This window comes from Gnatocerus cornutus, chromosome 8 (assembly GCF_029298725.1).
Source record: "Gnatocerus cornutus isolate USDA-ARS CGAHR chromosome 8, icGnaCorn1.1, whole genome shotgun sequence".
Taxonomy (NCBI): domain Eukaryota; kingdom Metazoa; phylum Arthropoda; class Insecta; order Coleoptera; family Tenebrionidae; genus Gnatocerus; species Gnatocerus cornutus.
Genome location: NC_142240.1, coordinates 7,499,446 through 7,520,810, shown reverse-complemented (window position 1 = coordinate 7,520,810; position 21,365 = coordinate 7,499,446). Strand labels below are relative to the sequence as shown.

General features: G+C 36.2%; 1 protein-coding gene across 1 annotated transcript; it reads left to right on the top strand.

The window, feature by feature from the left end:
* The first annotated feature begins 2,726 nt into the window (after positions 1-2,726).
* Positions 2,727-8,008, top strand: sip2 (septin interacting protein 2). Its single transcript, XM_088044427.1, has one exon. It carries the CDS (start codon positions 6,133-6,135, stop codon positions 7,015-7,017), a length of 885 nt encoding a protein of 294 aa, XP_087900553.1. The 5' UTR covers positions 2,727-6,132; the 3' UTR covers positions 7,018-8,008.
* Positions 8,009-21,365: the final 13,357 nt, after the last annotated feature.

The window sequence follows — 21,365 nt, the reverse complement described above, 5'->3', positions numbered from 1 at the left end:
TTTGAGTGCGATCGCGAGAATATTCGATCCTCTTGGATTAGTAGCACCAGTTACAGTTGCAGCTAAAATTATTCTTCAAAAACTATGGTCATTAAAACTCGATTGGGATGAGAGTTTACCTGCCGAGTTACACACCCAATGGTGTCAATTCATAAACACTTTCTCGGAGTTGAATCACATTGAAATACCGCGATTAGTTCTTCATCAGCGCGAGGAATTTCAAATTCACGGCTTTTGCGATGCCAGTCAAAACGCGTATGGAGCATGCATTTATCTACGTAGCCTGGACGCCCAAGGCCATCCACAAACAAAACTTTTATGCTCAAAAAATAGAGTTGCTCCATTAAAGTCCATAACGATTCCGCGAATGGAATTATGCGCGGCGCTGCTTTTGGCGCGGCTGATCGTAAAGGTACGCAAAACTTTAAATCTTTCCGGGGCACGGTACCACCTCTGGAGTGACTCCACCATAGTTTTAGCTTGGTTGCGATTAGAACCCACACGATTAAAGGTATTCGTGTCAAATCGGGTATCGGAAATTCAATCCGCAACCAATGTCCGCGATTGGCATCATGTGCCATCAAGTCAGAATCCAGCCGACATTTTATCCCGTGGCACAACTCCCGCTCTTCTGTCAAAGTCTCGCTGGTTGACAGGACCGGAGTTTCTATCACTACCCAATTGCGAAATACCCGCCTTCAACGTAAATGCGGAATCAATGGATGATACAACCCTTCCCGAACTAAAAACCATTTGCTGCCTGAGAGTGATGCAGCCATCACAATTCGAATTATGGACGCGATTTTCATCATTTCAAAAATTGATCAGAGTAACCGCATTAATTCTGAGATTTAAAAACAACTGCTTATCAAAAACCACTAAACGAACCGGTCCTTTAAATAATGAGGAATTGAATCAGGCTCATGATACCATTATCAAAGCGACCCAATCAGAAGCTTTGCGCAACGAAATCCACGAGTTAAAGGGCTCCAAGGAAATTCCGAAGTCCAGCAAAATCGCGGCCTTAAGCCCATTTATCGACGATAACGGTCTTTTACGCGTAGGGGGGCGCCTTCGTAATTCTTCGTTGTCCGAATGGGGTAAACACCAATTAATATTGCCTAAGGATCATCCAGTAACGCGTTTGATAATTACAAAACATCACATAGAAGGTCTACATTCAGGCTGCCAGACAACTTTGGGCGCTGTTCGTTACAAGTACTGGCCCATTTCTGGACGAACCATTGTTCGGAAATTAATATTTAACTGCTTGAATTGTTACAAAACAAAACCCAGGCAATTTGATCAGTTCATGGCTGATCTTCCCGCAGATCGCGTCACGCCTTCTCGTCCTTTCTCAATTGTCGGTGTGGATTATGCGGGCCCATTCGCGTTAAAGAATGGATTTGGACGAACCCAAAAAACAATGAAGGCATACATTGCCATTTTTGTATGTTTTGCAACACGGGCCGTACATATCGAAGTTGTCTGCGAGTGCTCGTCCTCCGCTTTTCTCAATACCCTTAAAAGATTTATTGCTAGACGAGGTAAACCGGCAAAAATATTGTCGGACAATGGAAAAAATTTTGTTGGGGCCAATCGCCATCTCCAGCAGCTGCGCGTTTTGTTACGAGACCGCGAATTTAGAGCAAAATTGCACTCAGCGACTTCAAACGATGGAATAGAATGGCACTTTATTCCTCCACACGCTCCCCACATGGGAGGTTTGTGGGAAAGCGCGGTTAAATCCGCGAAGTCCCACTTAAAACGGGTAATTGGAGAAACGCTCCTTAATTACGAGGAAATTAATACATTGTTGACCATGGTGGAAGCGTGCATGAACTCCCGTCCAATCACTCCTCTATCTAACGACCCTAACGATCCTCAACCTTTAACTCCTGGCCATTTTCTCATTGGGGCCCCTCTGACCGCCCCCAATGAACCTGGACTTGATGACCAACCAAGAAACCGGTTAAATCGTTACCAATTGGTAGAGAGACTACGACACGAATTCTGGAAGCGTTGGTCCAGGGAGTACTTGGCGACTCTCCAGGCCCGATCGAAATGGAGACAACATCCCGGAAAACGTCCTTGCATCGGGGACCTCGTTATTCTCAAAGAAGACAACACAGCTCCGCTTCACTGGCCCATGGGGAGAATTGTCGATCTCCATCCCGGATCGGACGGACAGTGTCGTGTTGTGTCGATTAAAACAGTGCGGGGAGTGTACAAACGACCCATTACGAAGGTCTGTGCGGTTCCTCTGGACTCATAAAATTATGTTATAAGTCATCACTTTTCGCTAATTTACATTTAGCAACTGTATATAACTCTCTAACATCTCTAAATCGTTATTAGTTTAAGACGTTTATTGTTTTAATTAAATTCAAGAACTTCACTAAATGTGTTTATCTAAATCAACTCTTTATGTCATTAGTTTAACACACCTATTTTTTGCCTTTTGAACTTGGTCAACAGTTCAACGCGGGGAGTATGTTCGGTACCATCACGGTACCACCCTCGTATTGGTGGGCGTCTGCGCACGCCTCACCCCCACACAGAGGGGTGGTCTTTACTTTTTCTGTACATAGTTTTTTGTAAGATAGTTCTGAATAAACCTCGAGAGTAAGAACAAGATTTTTGGCAACAAGCCCTTTTCACATTTTATTTTTCACTACGGCGACGCTTGAAAAAGCTCAAGCGTCGATTGAGAACTCAAGTTTCTCAACATTGTAGGTGTTCCAACAAGCACTTAAAAGAATTCACTCGGGCCTTCAGTCTTCTATTAGCTTGTGTCAATCTGTGTATAGCTTGTGTCAATCTGTGTAGCTTTCGCTTCTGCTTATGTATTGTGGCACGAGCTATCTGCCAATTTCTTTTGGCCTTTCGTGGGGATGCCATATCATCTGATATACATTCAGAAAAATAAAGAGGGATTCGTCTTTGCTTTGTTCCAATCTGTTTCCTCTTAAGGAAAGTTGAGTCTTTGATGAGCTCTTGCGATGTTGCAGTAGTGGTTGGTGCATCTGTTTTCTCATCAGCTTTTGCTCTTTTAGGAGGAGGTCCCATTTCCACGTTCAACGCTTCAGATGAAGAAGAATGTTCAATCCTAATTTCTTTTGTTTCTGAAGCAGACAAAGTCGACGACGACGACGATAGTGGAATCGCTAGCGGTGATTTAGCAGGATTAACCTTTTGTGGAGAATCAGTGGTAGACTTCGTGGTAGATGACACAGAAGAAGTCTCCGATTCTTTGCTTGTTGATGCCATCTCCAAGGGTCTTGCTGTCTTTCGTAAAGCACTGCATCCATTTTTCCTAATATAAATGTCTTTTTTGTCGAAATGGTCCGAACATAGATACAAATTCTCATTATAGTTTAAACCACACCACTCGCCCAGGTACGAACCTGCAAAATAATGTACAAACAAATCAAATTATGTGCTAACAACAAAAATTTACTACTATCATTTTAATTTCCAAATTAATTAATAAATGTATTGTTTTTGTAAAATGCATTTTATAACATACCTGAAATAACTTCGAGTACAGGCTGATTCATATCTTCTTTTGCACAAATAACAAATTCTCACCATATTGAATACACAAACAAACGTTGGATTAATTAACCTCTGTAGTTGTGATTAATAGGAAATTTTATAAACAACGATTTAAATAGCCGGGATCAGCTGGGATCGAAGACGGGTAGATTCTAAGGGTGCGATTTTGGTTCTCCTAACGATAATTATCGGTACCGAGCATTTCGTTTGGTTACTTTTCGGTTTTCACCAACCGTAAAAATTGATGCGCTGTTGCCACATATTATTCGAGATGACGATAATTTCACACTTGTTTTCTACCGATCCAAAATTTTTAAAAAACATGCAAAATGGTTCGAATTCATTGTCTAAGGGCACTACGAAGTAAATGAGTAAGTCTGCCCCATGGTCTGAACGGAACAAAACCATAAGAAAGCCTTTAGAACATTATAACCAAATATTTTCTTGACAGTTCATACCATAGAACATGTATTTCTTATCTGACTTTTGTCCAAGTTAATGTACAAGTCAATGATGTCATCCTAGTTGACAGTACTGACGCTATAGTTTTCGTTACTTACGCAGCTATTATCGGTACTGCAACAAAAAACTTCTCGGCAGCCTGAACTCAGACGAAAAGATGTTTTCGGTAGTACATAACCTCAACAGTTTGTTTACTCACTACGAAAGACAAGCAAAATTACAAATTAACGTTTATTAACATAATTCAATTGAGAAATGCGACGATGGCTAAATGCAGGAATGTATTATATTTATTTCTAAGGTTAGTTTTTCATTATTTAGATGAAACATGAAGAACATTGTGTGTAAAAAATTAACTGGACAGCAAAGACTGATTTTTCTTTCCTTTTTGATGGATTGTTCCAAAATCTTACATTAATGTCCATACAAAGGAGTTTGCTACTTGTTTTATCTTTGGAATAATTATAAAATGGAAACATTTTTATTCAAGGCGTTGGTGTCTATATGAAACCAAAATATTTAGAAGCCAGAGTTGCTAAGTCTAGTAAAAACTCACAACTCTAAACAGTTTCATATGCCAATTTTGTGCAAGAAAAAAATTCTACGTTCAGTTTATGAACAGTAGAACTAGCGAGGTTTGGAATTGAATCGAGAATGTGAGTGGGCAAGAGAATAAATAATCAAATAGTTACCAACAAAATAAAAGAAAATATATAATTCAAAACTTTGCAATAGAATGATAATATTAGCCTCAACGTCGTGGTTAATACTTCGATCATCTTGTATTGCATCTTTTTCAAAATTATTTATTAGAACCTCACAACAACGGCTCAATACAAGAATATATCTTAAACCTTTGGAGAATCTGCTGTGGATTAAAACAGTGTCAAAAGGTAGGACATTAACAAATAGCCAAATGAGGCATCAAGCACTTGTACTTGCGAGCGGTTAGCTTTCTGATCAAAAACGTTGGTAACTTCCAATTTACAGTTTGTGATCACTTGGGAAGGTGAGGCTCATTATAGATTACACCTACATTGGTAATATGGTATTAAATTTCGTTTTGTTCTATAATCCTTCCACAAAATATCCATCGTAACAGCCTTTAAATCATCGTTGAAATTTTGATTATACGTCAGATCTGCATTGCGTAGTTCTTTAGCGTGTTCTTAATCATGACGAAGTTAGATGCAGCCAAATTACAACGCGAAACTATTGATAAAAAATTAACAGCCATTGAGGCCTTTGTCGCAAATTTTGATTCATCTAAACAAAGTCTCAACCTATTAAAGGCGCGGTTGTTAATGTTATCCGATATATCGTCGGCACAATACGAGGATGCACAGTCCCAAATTGATCAATATGATAAGACGACGCCGATGGAGAATCATACGATTGCCAGACTACAATTCGCGGATCGGTGGTGCGAAATCTCTGCATCCATCAATGACATCATCGATGCAAATTCTGCCACCATCAGCGGATCGGGTGTTCAGACGGATAATCAAACAAAACAAGTCGAAACGAATAAGCAAATTAATTTACCGGTATTAAACCTAAAAACCTTCAAAGGTAATTATAAGCAATGGTCAAATTTTGAAAATTCCTTCAAATCGATAATCGATGAAAATAAGAGCCTAAACGATAGACAACGTTTTCAATACTTGTTGTCATGTCTGGAAGAAGAAGCCTTACGCGCGATTCAGACGCTCTCGATGGACGAAAAAAACTACAAAGAAGCATTTAAAAGTTCTGTCCGTTAGCTGTTGCCGAAGTTTTTCTTTTCTCGCCAAAATGGACAACACAACCACCGGCGATTACTACAGCAGCGACGAGGAGATAGCGTGGGGTCGTTTGACCCTACGAGAAAAAAGATTTGCAATATTCAAAAAAAATTACACACCGAAAATCAGACAGTGAACACACGATGTATTTTACTCCTTCTACAACATTTTCGGAGAAAGTGGAAGAAAATGTTAACACTTCGTCCGCAGCATCATCTTATTTTACGCCGAACGTTAGTGTGAGCAAAAAGAATGTTTTTCTTGAGAATGTGGCTAAAGTTATAAAAATAATGAAGATTGTAAAGAAGAAACTGAAGCGGAAGATACAATGCTAAAGATTTTAGAGGATGGAAATGAGAGAGAATATATTCTAGATAACATACAACAGATATTGGTGGACAATACAGTAAAATCCCCAGAAGTAGCTGAAGACCATTGTAATATCCCTGCTTGTATTGTTGAAGACAGTTATGAAGATGATGGTTATAGTATTATCACAATCAGTGATGACAGTTCTTATTCTTCTCATGAACAGTCTTACGAGGACTCACCTGTCCATATAAAAACAGAAAATCAAAGCACAGATCTGGCGGTAGAAGACAATCTTCAATCAAACTTAGATGAAGTTGAAGATAATACAAATAGAATAACTAATCTACAGGAACTTGATATGTCTGGTGTAGCCATATTAAACAGTGAAAACAACGGCACTGTTGAAGACAGCTACAACTTAGAGGATTCACACGTTTTTAATGATACAATTGAAGAAATGGAAAGGGCCTTGAAATATGGTGTTGACTATCAGATGCCAGGGGAGAACTCAATCACAAGTTCTTTAACACAATCGCCGCCAAAACACACAGATGACTCCATAACAAGTACTTCAAGTAAATCATTTTCACCAAAACACACGCAAATTCCAATTCTGAAGAAGACTGTCCCGAAAATCCCAAACAAATTTGATTATATACAGAGCCCTGTGGCAGGCTACATCAAGAGAAAATCGCCAAAACATGAAACCTTCAAAGTACCTGTTAAACCTGTTAAGCCAAAAGTGATGACCCCTAATACCAAGTCGCCTATGTTTAAAGGCATCATAAGTCCTGTTGGGGTGTATATTAAAAACAGCCCTGCTGGATGCCTGCAACAGAATGTCCCCACCAGGACAATTCCAGTCTTAAAAACAAGCAGCAAATGTTTGATCCAACACTAAAGTCTATTTTTTTTTCGAGAGTTATGATTATAATAAGTGATCATTAATGTTAAAATTTATATACAAAAGTAAAATAATAAATTTAGTATGGTTTTAAATTTGCCAGATACAAAAGTGGTGAGGCGCAGCCTAATTTGCCTTATATGGCGAGTCGCCACTGGTATATGCGGAGTCAGGTCAGGTTCTCACATGATATCAAGTTATTCATTGTGTCTTTAAAAAATTCACTAAACTGAAATAGAAATGTTATTTATTATCTATTTTCTAAAATGAGATGTTTTTTACTATTCGTAGGGAAGATTGAATGCATCAATTATTACGGAGTTGCCTTTTAAACGACTCCTGATTTAACCCTTCTATTCCCCGTTCTTGCGAAAGGAATAAAATGATGTAAACAAACGAAATGCTCGGTACCGATAATTATCGTTAGAGTACCAAAATCGCACCCCAAGAATCAACTATGAAGCCTGGAAACATATCTCCTTGGAATCAACGTTGGCAACGACCAATCATGAATCAGTTTTGTGATCATGTGGTGGGCAGACACAAGGTTCAAAGTCGCCTGCAACGCTCGTATCCCCCCTTCCCCACCTGCATACGACGACTTCAGGCTCCGCGCCTACGAACTCGAGTTATTGTGCATCTAGAAATACATGATCGAAGACTCAAACCGTCACCGCCATCTTGATCTGACACAACTGTCAAATTCAAAATTTCCGCCATTCCATAATGGCATTTGTCAAAATTCTCGCCGCCAGCTGTCAAATTTTTAAATTTCTCGCCGTTTAGCCGCGCACGCGCAAATTGAACTGTTTATCGGCCCGCGGCGTATCCCACGGTGAATCGAGTATATACGGTGGCCGCATCTCTCTAGCCGAACAGAATGATGACGTCACAGTCGCCCTGTAGAGAGCGCTTGCATGAACATTTTACGATTATTTCAATTAAATTTCGCAGAAATAATGTTTAAACTTTTATTAACATATCAGAAAATTATACAACGATTCTTTTCACTTTAGGGAAAAGCATTTTCTAACCATTTCTTAGCTATAATTTAGCAGAAATATTATTTAAACTGTTATTATAATTTTTAATTCTGTAGCATGTTCTATCTGTTTTTTAATTAAAAATAACAAAAAAACACATAATAATAAAAATGAAAAGTATGTATCTAATACTAGTGTTGGTACCCATGAATTAAAAGGATTATACAAGACATAAATATATAAGACCTAAAACTAGAATACACAGAGAAATACACAAAACATTATAATTGTGGGGTTCAGAGAAAAAGTGGACCAAAACCTTAAATAAAAAATCTTTCTGTTAATTAATGTATTCATCAAACAAAAGTTTATTTAGTATTTAAACCAAAAATGTCAGCTTTGACAAGAAAACAAAAAAGTTTTGATAATATATTAGGTTATAATTTTTTCATTTTTTTTTAGCATTTTTAGATTTTATGTGTGTACGTGACTTTCTTTTTGCCCCCGCGGATTCTTCTTGACTCGTATTTAATCTTTCAACTCTTATATACAGGGTGATTTTTTAAAAACGGCAGGCGTTGTAGAATTCTTATTTATGAACCGATTTCAGAAATTTAAAAATTGATTTAAATGGCTTTTAATTTACTATAACCTGATGATTTTAGAATGCTTCTAAATGTCTTTCGGGTCGATTTCAAGTCACTGCGTTAACGTAAATTTGCAACCGTTGCCAAGGTATGAGCAATGTGATTGGCGTTGCTATGTTGCAAATGGGATTTGCAGTAACGCAAGTCACACTTGAAATCGACCCTTTAGTATATTTTGGGCGATATTCAACTTTTTAATTTTAAATTGGGAGTCATTTTTTTTCATAATTTGGAAGATATTAATTTTCATGTTCTATTTTTACAAAAATATTTTTAAAAAAATTATCAAAAACGAAAAAATTAGGTAATTAAAGTTAATAAAATCTAAAAAATCTAAAAAAAAAATATGCGTGCCAATTTAAAATAAGAAAGTTGAGTATCGCTCAAAAGATACTAAGACATTTAGAAAAATTCTAAAATCGGCAGTTTATAGTAAATTAAAATCCATTTAATTTCTTTTTTAAATTTTTGAAATTGGTTCATAAATAAAAATTTTACAACGCCTGCCGTTTTTTAAAAATCACCCTGTAGTTTTTAAAAATCACCCGGCCAACTCTCTTGAGTTCGGTAATGCCGAAGTCAACATCACGCATGACGCAAGAGAAGGTGGGGTTGGCGAGCTGGTTTCTTGAACGGGCAGTTTTTTTGGGTTTTTATAGTCAGAGAAACCAGACATGTGGGGGAGCCGAACTGATTCCGCCACATTTTAGGGACGAATCTTTGATCGCCGACGCCCTGAGGGCGTTGGCTAAAGCCTTGGTGGACTGAAATTCGCCTTGCGGCTCGACTCCTATTGCTGTTTTTTTCTTTATTGTGAGGGCCAGGGACAATATCATCTGGACTCACTTGTAATCCTTTGGGACACCCAGTGAGGTACTCAGTTGAGGATTACTAGGCTGAATCTCTTCCAGTTGCTGAACAGGACTCAATCTTCTTACTTTAACATTATGAATTATTTTTTAAATAATTATTATAGGTTAAAAACAGATTTTCTTTTCTAGTTCCTTAACGCTTTTAAGTTGACTCTAATGATTTTTTGTAAACTATTGTAGTTCGCTGTTTTTTCCTCCCAAAATAGTTCATGAAAGTTTCATTCTAACCATGTAACTTGTTGTTGATCTTTCGCTTAGAGCCTTGTAACTAGAAAAGGAGGTCTAATTAAAAACGTGTAGGCTTCAAAATAGTGGAAAAGAACAGCAAGTTAGCCGCATATCGTAAACAACTTCACTTCAATGTTAAATGTTATCCGAAACAGACAATGCTACATATTCACATCTATACAAATCGAAATTATTTAAATTTCTTAATTATTTGAAAACTGTTTTTTGCCCAAGCCAAAAGGCTGTCTGCGTAATTTAATTATCGCAGTCACAAGGGCAGGAAACTCTATTTTCAGAAAAATATTTTCCACAAAGTTGAAGGTTTTCTTTATTATTTAACGAATATGAAGGCGGTTGTCCCACCTTTTGTAAAAATGTTAGTGTTCATAAAATGAACTTTTATAATTTGTTTTTGGTTTGTGTTTTACTTTTTTACGATTTTCATCGTGCGCTTCTGTCATTGTACGTGCGTCAAGTATACTTGTTATAATATGTATTTCATATATATTTATAATAAGTAATTCTAATAAGTTTGGTCTACCAAATATTTTGAGGATTAAGGGTCACCAGTTTACTTCTGTCATTAGGAGTCTTCCCATACATCAGTAAATAGCTGTCTACTATAGGATCAGTAGCAGCACCCCTGATACCCTTAAGGGGGATTTGAATGCTTTGACTGTAGTGTGGTTCTGCTAATATCTGTCTCAGGTAGCTTCAATCTATAATTCTGCCAGCTCTCAGCTCCAGAATCATGTTTTTTCTTAAATGGGTGCAAAAATAAACATGTTCAAGCTGATACTCTTCGCGTTCAGCAATCTGCTTAAGTTCATCATAAAGTCCAATAACTCCCATGGATTCATTGCATACTTGCGGCTTAGTACTATCGGCGACACCGAAATGTGAACGATTTTTCGTTTTCATGGATTTTTCTCTGAATTTCCATAATGTAAATCAGACTTTGATCAGTGGCGTTTTTTTTTTGATTTTTTTTTTAAATAAATATTTTACTATATTTTACTATATATATAATAAATATTTTAATTTACCTATACAACTCTTATTAATCAGCAGCCACTACTCTTAGCGACCAATTTTCATTAAATTTTGGAATAGTTCTTGGTTTTTTCGACTACAGTTTAATGTTTAGCCGATTTTAACTACCTATTGTCATCAATTGTCATAAATGACAATTAGAAGTGCGCCTATGATTTAAAATGAAAATTACGCTAGACAATTTTGCCGTACACATTTCGTTGTCGTCAATAGTATGTGCATGTGTTTCACAAGCGATTGCAAAGTCATAAGAAATCTGTTGATACTAGTATATTCCAGTATTTGCTGGCAGTAAGATCTAAGATCTGCCCATTTCCCTTCTTGAAGATGTTCATATTTTTTAAATAGAAGAGGCTTATGCATGATGTCTCAACTTGATTTTTTCTTTAACTCCACATTTAGCAAAGAGAGGTTGGGAACGCTTCTTTATCCACTCTTTAATGTTCTTCGTATTCCCAGCTCTATCACTAGTAGATCCTTTCTTTGCAATGGCAGTAGTCGAGAAGAAGGCTAAGACGATCAGTAGTTCCTCACGAATTTGTCTAGTAGCAAATTTAGCTTTCTCTTCTCATAGATGATAGACTAATTCAAGTTGATTCTTTCTCTCGAGAGCCTGTTTATCCTGAAGGAGAATGAAGTCATAAGATCTGGGGATCATAAGAAGATATTTTGACTAAAAAGAATGAAACGGTCCTCCCATGTGGCTCCAATCTTAATCTTCTTGGTTGTCTCTCTTGTAATGATCATGCTTCCCAATCGTTTCTCTTTTAAAGAGGTATGCCTGATATACATAACCAGGTTCAAAAGTTTGATCTCTAACTCCTGAATTAACGAAGGCTTCAAAACTGGATAAGAGGGGGAGTAGACTGTTCTCACTGAGATAGAGAGTTTTTAGCGTATCAGACTCAGTTTTATAGTATTCCATTAGAAGAGTTATATCATAAGATTGTCTCTAGCAGATTCTGGTTACAACCTTTTTAGTCATAATTTTCTATTTCCAGGAAATAATCATTTAATCTCAACTTATTAGACGAACTGTCTAATGAGAAGATTTCAGACAATTTGTTATTCCTTATTATATCACGCTTAATTTCTTCAGTAATTAAAGTTGAAGAAAAAGCTGAGGAAATGAATGTCTGTGCCTCTTTTTTGTATGCATTTAGAACTGAAGAACTTCTGAAATCAGGATTAATTTTTCTGGTTTCGAGAGCAGAGTAAAAGGTAAATACCTTCATAACTTCTGTCTTCATGTTTTTACGGAGCTGATGAGGAATTGTTGCATCATTGCCACTGTAATTACAGGATAAGCAGCAGCTATCCTAGCTAGGTTAACTGCTTTTGCTCCCATTTCCCTTTCTGTGTCCACAATTCCATAACGACTCTTTAGGGTGTTAAGGGTTGAAGTAAGTTTATCAGATTTTTTGATAATGTTGGATATATTGTGTGATTCATTAAATTTCCATTCGCAGTTGGCTTTGAGAAAAAAATTCATGTCGTAACTAACACCATTACAGTAGTTTCGACTTAATATTTGCGAGATTTGCTAGTTATCGAACAAGAAGTCAACGCACGTCCAAAATTCACGGCCTACCTAGAATGGAAATTTAATGAATCGCACGATATTTGTTCCCCTAGTTAAATAGATAAAAATACATTTTGACATATCAGCCTGGAACTCTCGATCTGACTGATTCCTTGGTCTGTTAGATGTCAAGGTTTCTCTAATCACTTCTGGATTGAATCCTTTATACTTGAAGTATAGAATAAAATCCTCATTTATGCTATCTTCAATGATTTTGTTTGCATCTTCAAAAGAATCCATCTTAATGATAAGCTAAATGGATATGATGGTTATCAAGATAAAATAAATTTAAATTTGAATTAATATGTATTAAAATTAAATAAATCTATTTAATGTAATAATAAAATGAGTAAAAAATATCTATTTCTCCTCAAGATATAGATTATTTTTTAATTTTTATAAATATTTTTAAATTATCAAATTAAATAGATAATTCAACTAAAAACATGAAATCACAAGGTCTTTCTGTCTCACAGAAAAAGAGCATCAAACCATCAAAGAAGTCTTGATTCGCTTCTATGTCCACATTTGTTGTTATCTCAACTCTAGTTGTTTTCCTAGCTGGTGAAGTCATTTTGTATGCTTTAATGAGAATTATATTTTATAATAAGTATATATTTTCAGATGGGGAATGAATAGGTGGTTGGGCAGAGTGACAGCGTAACGACTTGATTAATAATACTGTCAATTTTTCTAAATTTACACAAATATATACATAATAATAATTAATAACTAACCAGTGAATATAAAAATTGATAAACCTAACGTTAAAAACAAATGCGCTATTGTTGATTGCTGTTCTGAGATTGTTTGATTGTCGCTGACGGCTTCGGACAATTTGCTGATTCTTTTCCTGTTGACGCCTTTGATTCTTGATAACTTGCAATTTTATTGAGTGATTAAATTTCTTGACAGGAAATGCTTTGGAGAATGTAAGTAAATTCCCAAGCCATAAGGCTAACTACGTTTGTAAAAACGTAGCTACAAGAGTTTTTTGCTTATCAGTATTTTTGTGCACATGGGCTTTTGACAACTTCCTTTATAATTGGGCCTTGGCCTGCTAAGGGTTTAAATTAATAATAATAATAACCTTTGGTTGAAAGCGACGGCCACACCCATAAAGGTGGATCGTCATTGTTGTGGGTTTTTTCTAGTGCTCCCAACAATAAGAGCACTGAACTAATTCTGTAATTCAATAAAATTTATTATGATTAATTATTTACTTTATTATTATGTTTTAAAAAACAGAACATCTTGACATATGAAGACTTTCTTAATTATGCCAAAATTGTATTTTGCCCGAGCCAAAAGGTTGTCTGCGTAATTCAATTACCGCAGTTACAAGGGCAAGAAACAGTGATTATACAGGCTGTCCCAGAACTCATAACCCAGAGAGCAAGGGAGGGTGCCGGCAGCAATACAGATGGTAAATTTTAAAAACAAAAATTGATTAAGTTTAATACTATTCGAGAAAGGATTAAAAAATAACAACCAATCCCGGAAGTTTATGCTAGAGGTGGAGTAAAAAGCTCTCCCAATTTCCTAGGCAACGAGAGTCTGTGTCCATAGTTACCGATGTTCAAACTCTGTTCAGCTTCCGGATTGGCTATCGTTTTTTTGTCTTAACTCGATTATTTTTTGAGCTTGAAAGTTTTTGTTTTTAAATTTTGGTTCTGGGACACCTGTATGTATACTGTATACTGTATAGTACGGCAATCATTTGGTTTCCCGCATTTTGGTGGAGGAATGTCGGTGTTACATCTTCGCAAATCAATTCAATAGTACATGTATCTTTTTTTTAACTTTTTCTATTTTTGGAATTATTTTGGTTTACATGGCATCCTTTTATTTTAAATTTTTTTCATTACTAAATTTTGACTTTTTTTGATTGATACACCTTATACGATTATCTACATAGGTATGAAACTTTTATTATTTTTCGGTCAAATGTATGATTGAAAAAACGTTTTTATTTGATATTATAATTGGTATAAAATGTGAATGGTCTACTTCCCAAATTAAAGTTTTTCCGACAAATAAGTCAACTCCGGAAAATTCCAACTTTTCATAAGAAAGATTCCTGGCTTCTCTTAACTCCTCGGCTACTATAACCGTAACACTTATAGAAACGAATGTTGGCAGTGCAACTTGAGGCTGAGAAGACACAGTTGGATCAAAAGAGTTGTTCTCAAACTCGGGTGATTCGTCCGAACAATCGTCACCTCCAGCATCATTTTTCGGAGAACAAGAACTTTTCCAATATCAACTCTGTGACAGTATATACATTTTTCCAATCTTGGATTCAAATTCACTACGCAAGTCGAACTACTTTATTCTTTTGCCGAATGTCCTCGGCCTTCGAGTGCCAAAAAAAAAAAAAAAATGCCGGATATTTTCTTAACACAAATTTATCTGAGTGAACTTCTTACAGATAAAAATTATTATCATCTATTATTACTATATTACTGACAGAAATATTTTCTACTCGCACTATTCTTATTGATTGACCCTGTTGACTTAAATTTACAGCAAGTAAAACACAAGCAATAGAGGTAAAAGATATTTTACCCAAGTATGGATATACTGGTTTATTAATATAACTAAAAACTTTTATTAGACCAAAAAAAAATATGGCGCTTTTCAGTCTTTAGTTTGCTTTTCATTCAATCAGAATCTGATTCGGCTTTTCTTTTTAGTAGCCACAAATTGTCTCAAATTTGATTCAGTTGTTTATTTTGTTTGGCCAAATGTTTGTTTAGAACTTTAAATTCTCGTTTTGTTACGTCTAGATCTCATGTTGCTGTTGTTTTTTCTCTCACTCGGAATTTTTCGCCGCCTTGTTTTCTTTGATCGACTAAGAATCCTATGATCACATCTCTGCGGCAATTTTTTTTCCCAAAATTTTTTTTTTAAATGTATTGTTAAGCTATTTACTTTGAAAATGTGTAACACCTTTTTCAAAATGTAAAGCGCTTCTCCCATAGTTGGAGTCGAATCAGCACACCACCTAAATAGACAAGTGTTTAGGTAAATTGCAGTTGACCCAAAACTGAGTTTTGCATTCTCTGAAAAACGACTGGGGTATTTGTCAGGCCAAAAGGCACTCGCAAAAATTCATAGTGTCTGTCTTGCATAATAAAAGCGGTTAATTAGAATCATATTTTTACTAAATATTATACAACTGTGAAAGTTTAGTTGTGAAATATACCAATTTGCACCGTATCGTCCTTTCGATTCTTGCCCTGGTGTTGACAAGTTGAAGTGGCGTTATCAATAACGACGACATCATCCGTCGTCCTCGTAGTTTTTTCCCGCTGCAGCATCATCGTTTGTTGGTGACCTTCTTTCGACGACTTGTGAGGTTCTCCACCTCACTCACATCTTTTTCCACAAGATTAAATCGAAAGCGTCTAACAAAACTTTCTAAAATCTTGAAGTTTAATCTCAAGTACACCAAACCTAAAGATACACCAAGCACTTCAGTCAAAAAGCAAAAAAAAAAAACCTTACTGAAATAGTTGTTTCATTACAACCCTAACGTTTCTGTGTCTTCACTAAAGACGACTATCGTACGTGGGGTAGTTGAGATCTTGATTGTTGGTATTCAAACAATGATGGAGTTCAGCAGCTCCATTTAAATAAGAAAATTTAAGATTTGATTGGTTCAAAGAATTTTATTGGATCAATTCTTGGTGTTGACAAAAATTATCAAAAATACAATTTATTCCCAACACCAAATTTTGTCAAAATCATCGCTCTGATGATGGTAGCATTGCTACCAAAACGCGTGTCAGCATTTTTTGACGAAATTTGGTGTTTGGGTATAAATTGTATTTTTGATAATTTGATTGGTTGTTTTTGGCAAGGGTGGGGGGTTTGCTCGGTAAGGGGGCTGCTTGGCAAGGGGGCCTTGCTTTGGCTAAAGGAGGAGTCCTTGCCTTTGGCCGACAAGGCGCCTTTAGCCTTAGGTTGGTAATGATTGGTTTGTTGAGAGCGACATCTGTTGACATTTTTGTTTGTTTCCTTATCGATGGTTGCCTTACCCGCCATTTTGTAATCGCGCTGGTAAGAAGCATTGAGATGGTTGTCTAAGTTCGGGGGAGATGTGATTTGAAAGAAAAGGTTTTAAAAAGACAAATGCAGGGTGTCCCAGAACTCGCGCCCCAGAAAAAAAGGGCTTATGGAGGCAAGAATTCTGAACCAAAATTTCGAAACTATAATTTTTTAACTCAAAAAATAACCGAGATAAGACAAAAAACTGTAGCCAATCCTGAAGCTGAACAGAATTTGAAATTTTTATTTTTGGAATTATTTTGGTTTACATGGCATCCTTTTATTTTAAATTTTTTTCATTACTAAATTTTGACTTTTTTTGATTGATACACCTTATACGATTATCTACATAGGTATGAAACTTTTATTATTTTTCGGTCAAATGTATGATTGCAAAAACGTTTTTATTTGATATAATTGGTATAAAAGGTGAGTGGTCTACTTCCCAAATTAAAGTTTTTCCGACAAATAAGTCAACTCTGGAAGATTCCAAATTTTTTATAAGAAAGATTCCTGGCTTCTCTTAGCTCCTCTGCTACTACAACCGTAATACTTATAGAAACGAATATTGACAGTGCAACTTGAGGCTGAGAAGACAGTTGGATCAAAAGAGTTGTCCTCAGACTCGAACTTTTCCAATATCAAGACCTGTGACAGTATATAAATTTTTCCAATCTTGGATTCAAATTCACTAAATGCCGGATATTTTCTCAACACAAATTTATCTGAGTGAACTTCTTACGGATAAAAACTGTTATCATCTATTATTACTATATTACTGACAGAAATATTTTCTACTCGCACTATTCTTATTGATTGACCCTGTTGACTTAAATTTACAGCAAGTAAAGCACAAGCAATAAAGGTAAAAGATATTTTACCCAAGTATGGATATACTGGTTAACTAAGAAGTCGATTTCAAGTGTGACTCGCGTTACACTAACAACGCCAATCGCATTGCTCATACCTTGACGATGGTTGCAAATTTTGAAATCGACTTGTTAATGTTTCCGTAACAACATTCTATTAAAAAAATATGAATTATTTAACGTATTAATATAACTAAAAACTTTTATTCGACCAAAAAAAAAAAATATGGCACTTTTCAGTCTTTAGTTTGCTTTTCATTCAATCAGAATCTAATTCGACTTTACTTTTTAGTAGCCACAAATTGTCTCAACTTTGATCCCGTTGTTTATTTTGTTTGGCCAAATGTTTGTTTAGAACTTTAAATTCTCGTTTTGTTACGTCTAGATCTCATTGATGCTGTTGTTTTTTAATCTCATTCGGAATTTTTCGCCGCCTTGATTTCTTTGACCGACATAAGAATCCTCTGCGGCAATTTTTTTCCTCAATTTTTCTGTCGGTAAAATTGCCCGCATATTTTTCCTTAGCTGCAAAAAATATTGCGTGACCTCCTCATCTTTCTTGAATGGCCCTTGCTTTGCAGTGATTTTTGAACTGTAGTCAGGCCAGTTTCATCTATACAGTTCATCTTTTCTAAAAAAATCTTCTATCTACGTTGGTCCTCATAAAAGGTCAAAAATGTTGCTTCTGGTGTCCTACGTAAAAGTCTTGGATTTCTGTTCATAAAGCTTTTAAACCAATCAAGCCTTGCCATACTTGTATTTTTGTGCTATAAGACAGGAAAATGTTTTGCTTCAAGTTCAACAGCACATTGATATGGCTAATTTCCTGAGTACCGTCGGAATGCGGTTTCTTGAGCGTCGACCCATTTAGCTTCTGCAGAAGCAGCTGACTCAAAACTTGCGATTTATTTGCATATTTTTGGATGAGCTTGCGATAATATCCTGTCAAACCGAGAAATTCACGTACTGGGTGTAGAAAATTGCTCGACGGCGGTTAACTTTTATGAAGAGGGTTGAATATTAGAGTCAGTGATTTCATAGTTTAAATATTTTGTTTCCTAAAAGATTTTTTTTAAATTTAGTGTTAATCCATTTACTTTGAAAATTTGTAACACCTTTTTCAAAATGTGAAGCGCAGTTGACAAAAAAACTGAGTTTACCCATTCTCTGAAAAACGGCTGGCAACTAAACTGGGGTAATCGATAATTATTACCACCCTGCACCTTCATAATCTCAATCATGCATGGCTAATGAGATAAAAAAAAAATTATTTAAGGTTTCCCGACTTTGATTTCCAAAAGAGTCAGTGACTGCAGTAATTAATTCATCGATGTTTTTAGGTGCAGTTTGATATTGAAGGTTAAAAAATCCTAAGTCTAAGACATTAGTATCTGGACTGTTTGGAGGCTGACATGTTATTCGGACATCAAAGGACGTTTCGTGAGCTGCTTCAATAAAGTTTGCGTCATTTGGATCCATATGAGGTTTCGCATTATTTTGTTGAATATCCATATAGGTTGTGTCCGATTCGACCGCGAATTTCTAGGAGGTGTTTGATCCGACCATCAATTGCAAAGGCTTGATAATGCAATTAAAAATAAGGAAATGAACAACCTGGAAGAAGTATTGTCGATTCTATTCCTCTTCTTCAACTTCCATAGAGCCGAGTCAAATTTGCCGACAGAAATATTGTTACCTCTATTAAAGTGAATAAATTAAAGGCCTTACAATTCAAGAAAATTTAAAAATTTTGTTGGTCCACCGATTCACAATTGACAAATTTTCCTTGCTTTTTATGATGTGAAAAGGCTGCACTCGGTTCTGCTTCATACTTCTCTTTAATCGACTTTTTCTTTCTGCCCCAGGCCTGTTCAACGTCTGTGCAGTACAACTGGTCCAAGTCAGAAAATCTACAACCAAACGTTAGAATACAATATTTAAAATTTTATAGCCTCTGAAGTAACTTTCAATTTTACTACACCATACGTACTAGTTTATGTATATGTCCCGCCTTACAACTACAAGTGCACTGCCAATTTTTTGGCAGACCTTCTAGTTTTAAATTCACTTCATGTGGACTTGCAAGCAAAGCTGAAGTCTGGAGAACCTGCGAAAATATTTGTCGATGTTCTATACTTTTTATTTGGCACAAAATGACATGTCCCGCCCTAAAAACCCGATCTCCTTCCCTAATAGGGTTACTTCTATCTCCTACATAGTTCAAAATGTCACTTAAAAGCACTTCAACACTGTACATTTTGAAAATATAGCCGAAAACAAACCACACCTCACAACAGTCGATGACAGCTAAATATTATCCTCGAAATCCACCATGTTGTCAAATACAGCGCCCTCTGTTGGAACGTGAAAAGTCCCAATTGCGCTTAGTAGGCCTATGCCATCCGCATCTGTCCATGACCTTCATGAAGGTCATTCTTCGTCGGTGAAGCCGAAGAAGTCTTCAGGAGCCTCTGGTACTGTTGGTCAATTCCGGAGGCTGCTGAAGAGGTGGTGGTGGTGGTATTTTTATAGTTATTTGTGTTCGACTGATCTTTCAAGAAATGTGAAAGTGTTGTTGTGGATTTGTGGTGGTTTTGAACCGTGAACCTTCGAGTTGTCAAATTCAACAGGCTTTTATTTATGCTGATTTTGCGTATGTCATCTAATGCTAAGATAATACATATCACACTTATGTTTGGGAAATGCTAATTTGTGGTGCTGATGCCTTAACTTAGCTTTTCAAATCTTTTCATATAATACATTTAACTATCGGCGCACCCGCAACCTTGGTTGCTTACATTTTCGGTGTTTCGCCTACCTAATAGTTACTTTCCTTTAGGGAAGGTTAAACTAAATAAAAACCTTAAGTTCATATACTTAGAAAAATTACTTAAACTAATAATTACTGGTCTTCAGGGGACTCCTGATCCTTGGAATAATGTTCCAGGGGGCTCCTGGGCTCCTGTTCCGATATGTCTAGTGGCTGGTGGCTGATTGTCGGAAAGTGATTGGATATAATGTTGTAGGAGTGGAAGTTTCGCGTTCTGATGGAGTTTACGGATCGGAATGTATCTATCTGCGTTAAGGGCGAGTCTTAAGCATTTATTTTGGAATCTTTACAATGGAATTTAGTGGAGTGTGAGGTTTCCTTTCCTGTCTGCGGAATTCCCTCCACTCACTTTTTGACAGGCAAGGTGGAACCTCCCTTATAATATCACCCTTTACAACAGGGTGATACCCCGGATGATCACATTCATCCTACGATTCTTCTTGGAAGTGTACGTTTGTGGTGGGTGGTGATGCTGTTGCTGCTACTTCACCACCGCTTGCAGCAGCGGTCTGCTGTGGTGTAGGCAAAGTCCACGAGTAACTCGATATGGTATTGTTTTTTGCGTCGTTGATGTGATTAGCTTCAGTTCCAACGAAGAAATCACCTTGGGTTGAAGTCGACGACCACACTTGTAAATGTGAATCCCCATTCTTGTCGGCTTCACCCAGTGATCTTTAATATAAGGACATTGTCGTAATTCCGAAAAAAAATTTATTTTTTTTATATGTTATTTAAAGCAGGGAAGTAATTTCTCAGTAACATCCATTGCCCCTTGAACAGTAGTTAGCTCAAATGCGAGCATTTCTGTTCTCAGAAATGAAAATTCAAGATTTTAGTAACTTTTTTATTCAACTTACATACTAGAACTTGGGGTGTTTATTTTTATATAAAACTTGCATATATTCCTTATATATACAAATAGTACAAGCAGAACCTTGCTCAGTAGTCTCGCCTTGACATTTTGGTCATTTATATTAGATAAGTATAGGCATGTTGACTCTGACAATACTTAACAAGTCATGGTTATAAAATTAACAAACTATGCTTGTAAAATTAACAAATTACTGTTATAAAATTAACAAGTTGTTGTGAAGCATCTGTTTTTTTTTTCTAAATATAACACACTTTTACACAAGTCCATGTCAAATGGGTTTATAATTTTTAAGACAAATAATTCCAAATTTGAAATTTCAGGATAGTTTCCAACCCAAATAACGTTAAAGACTAT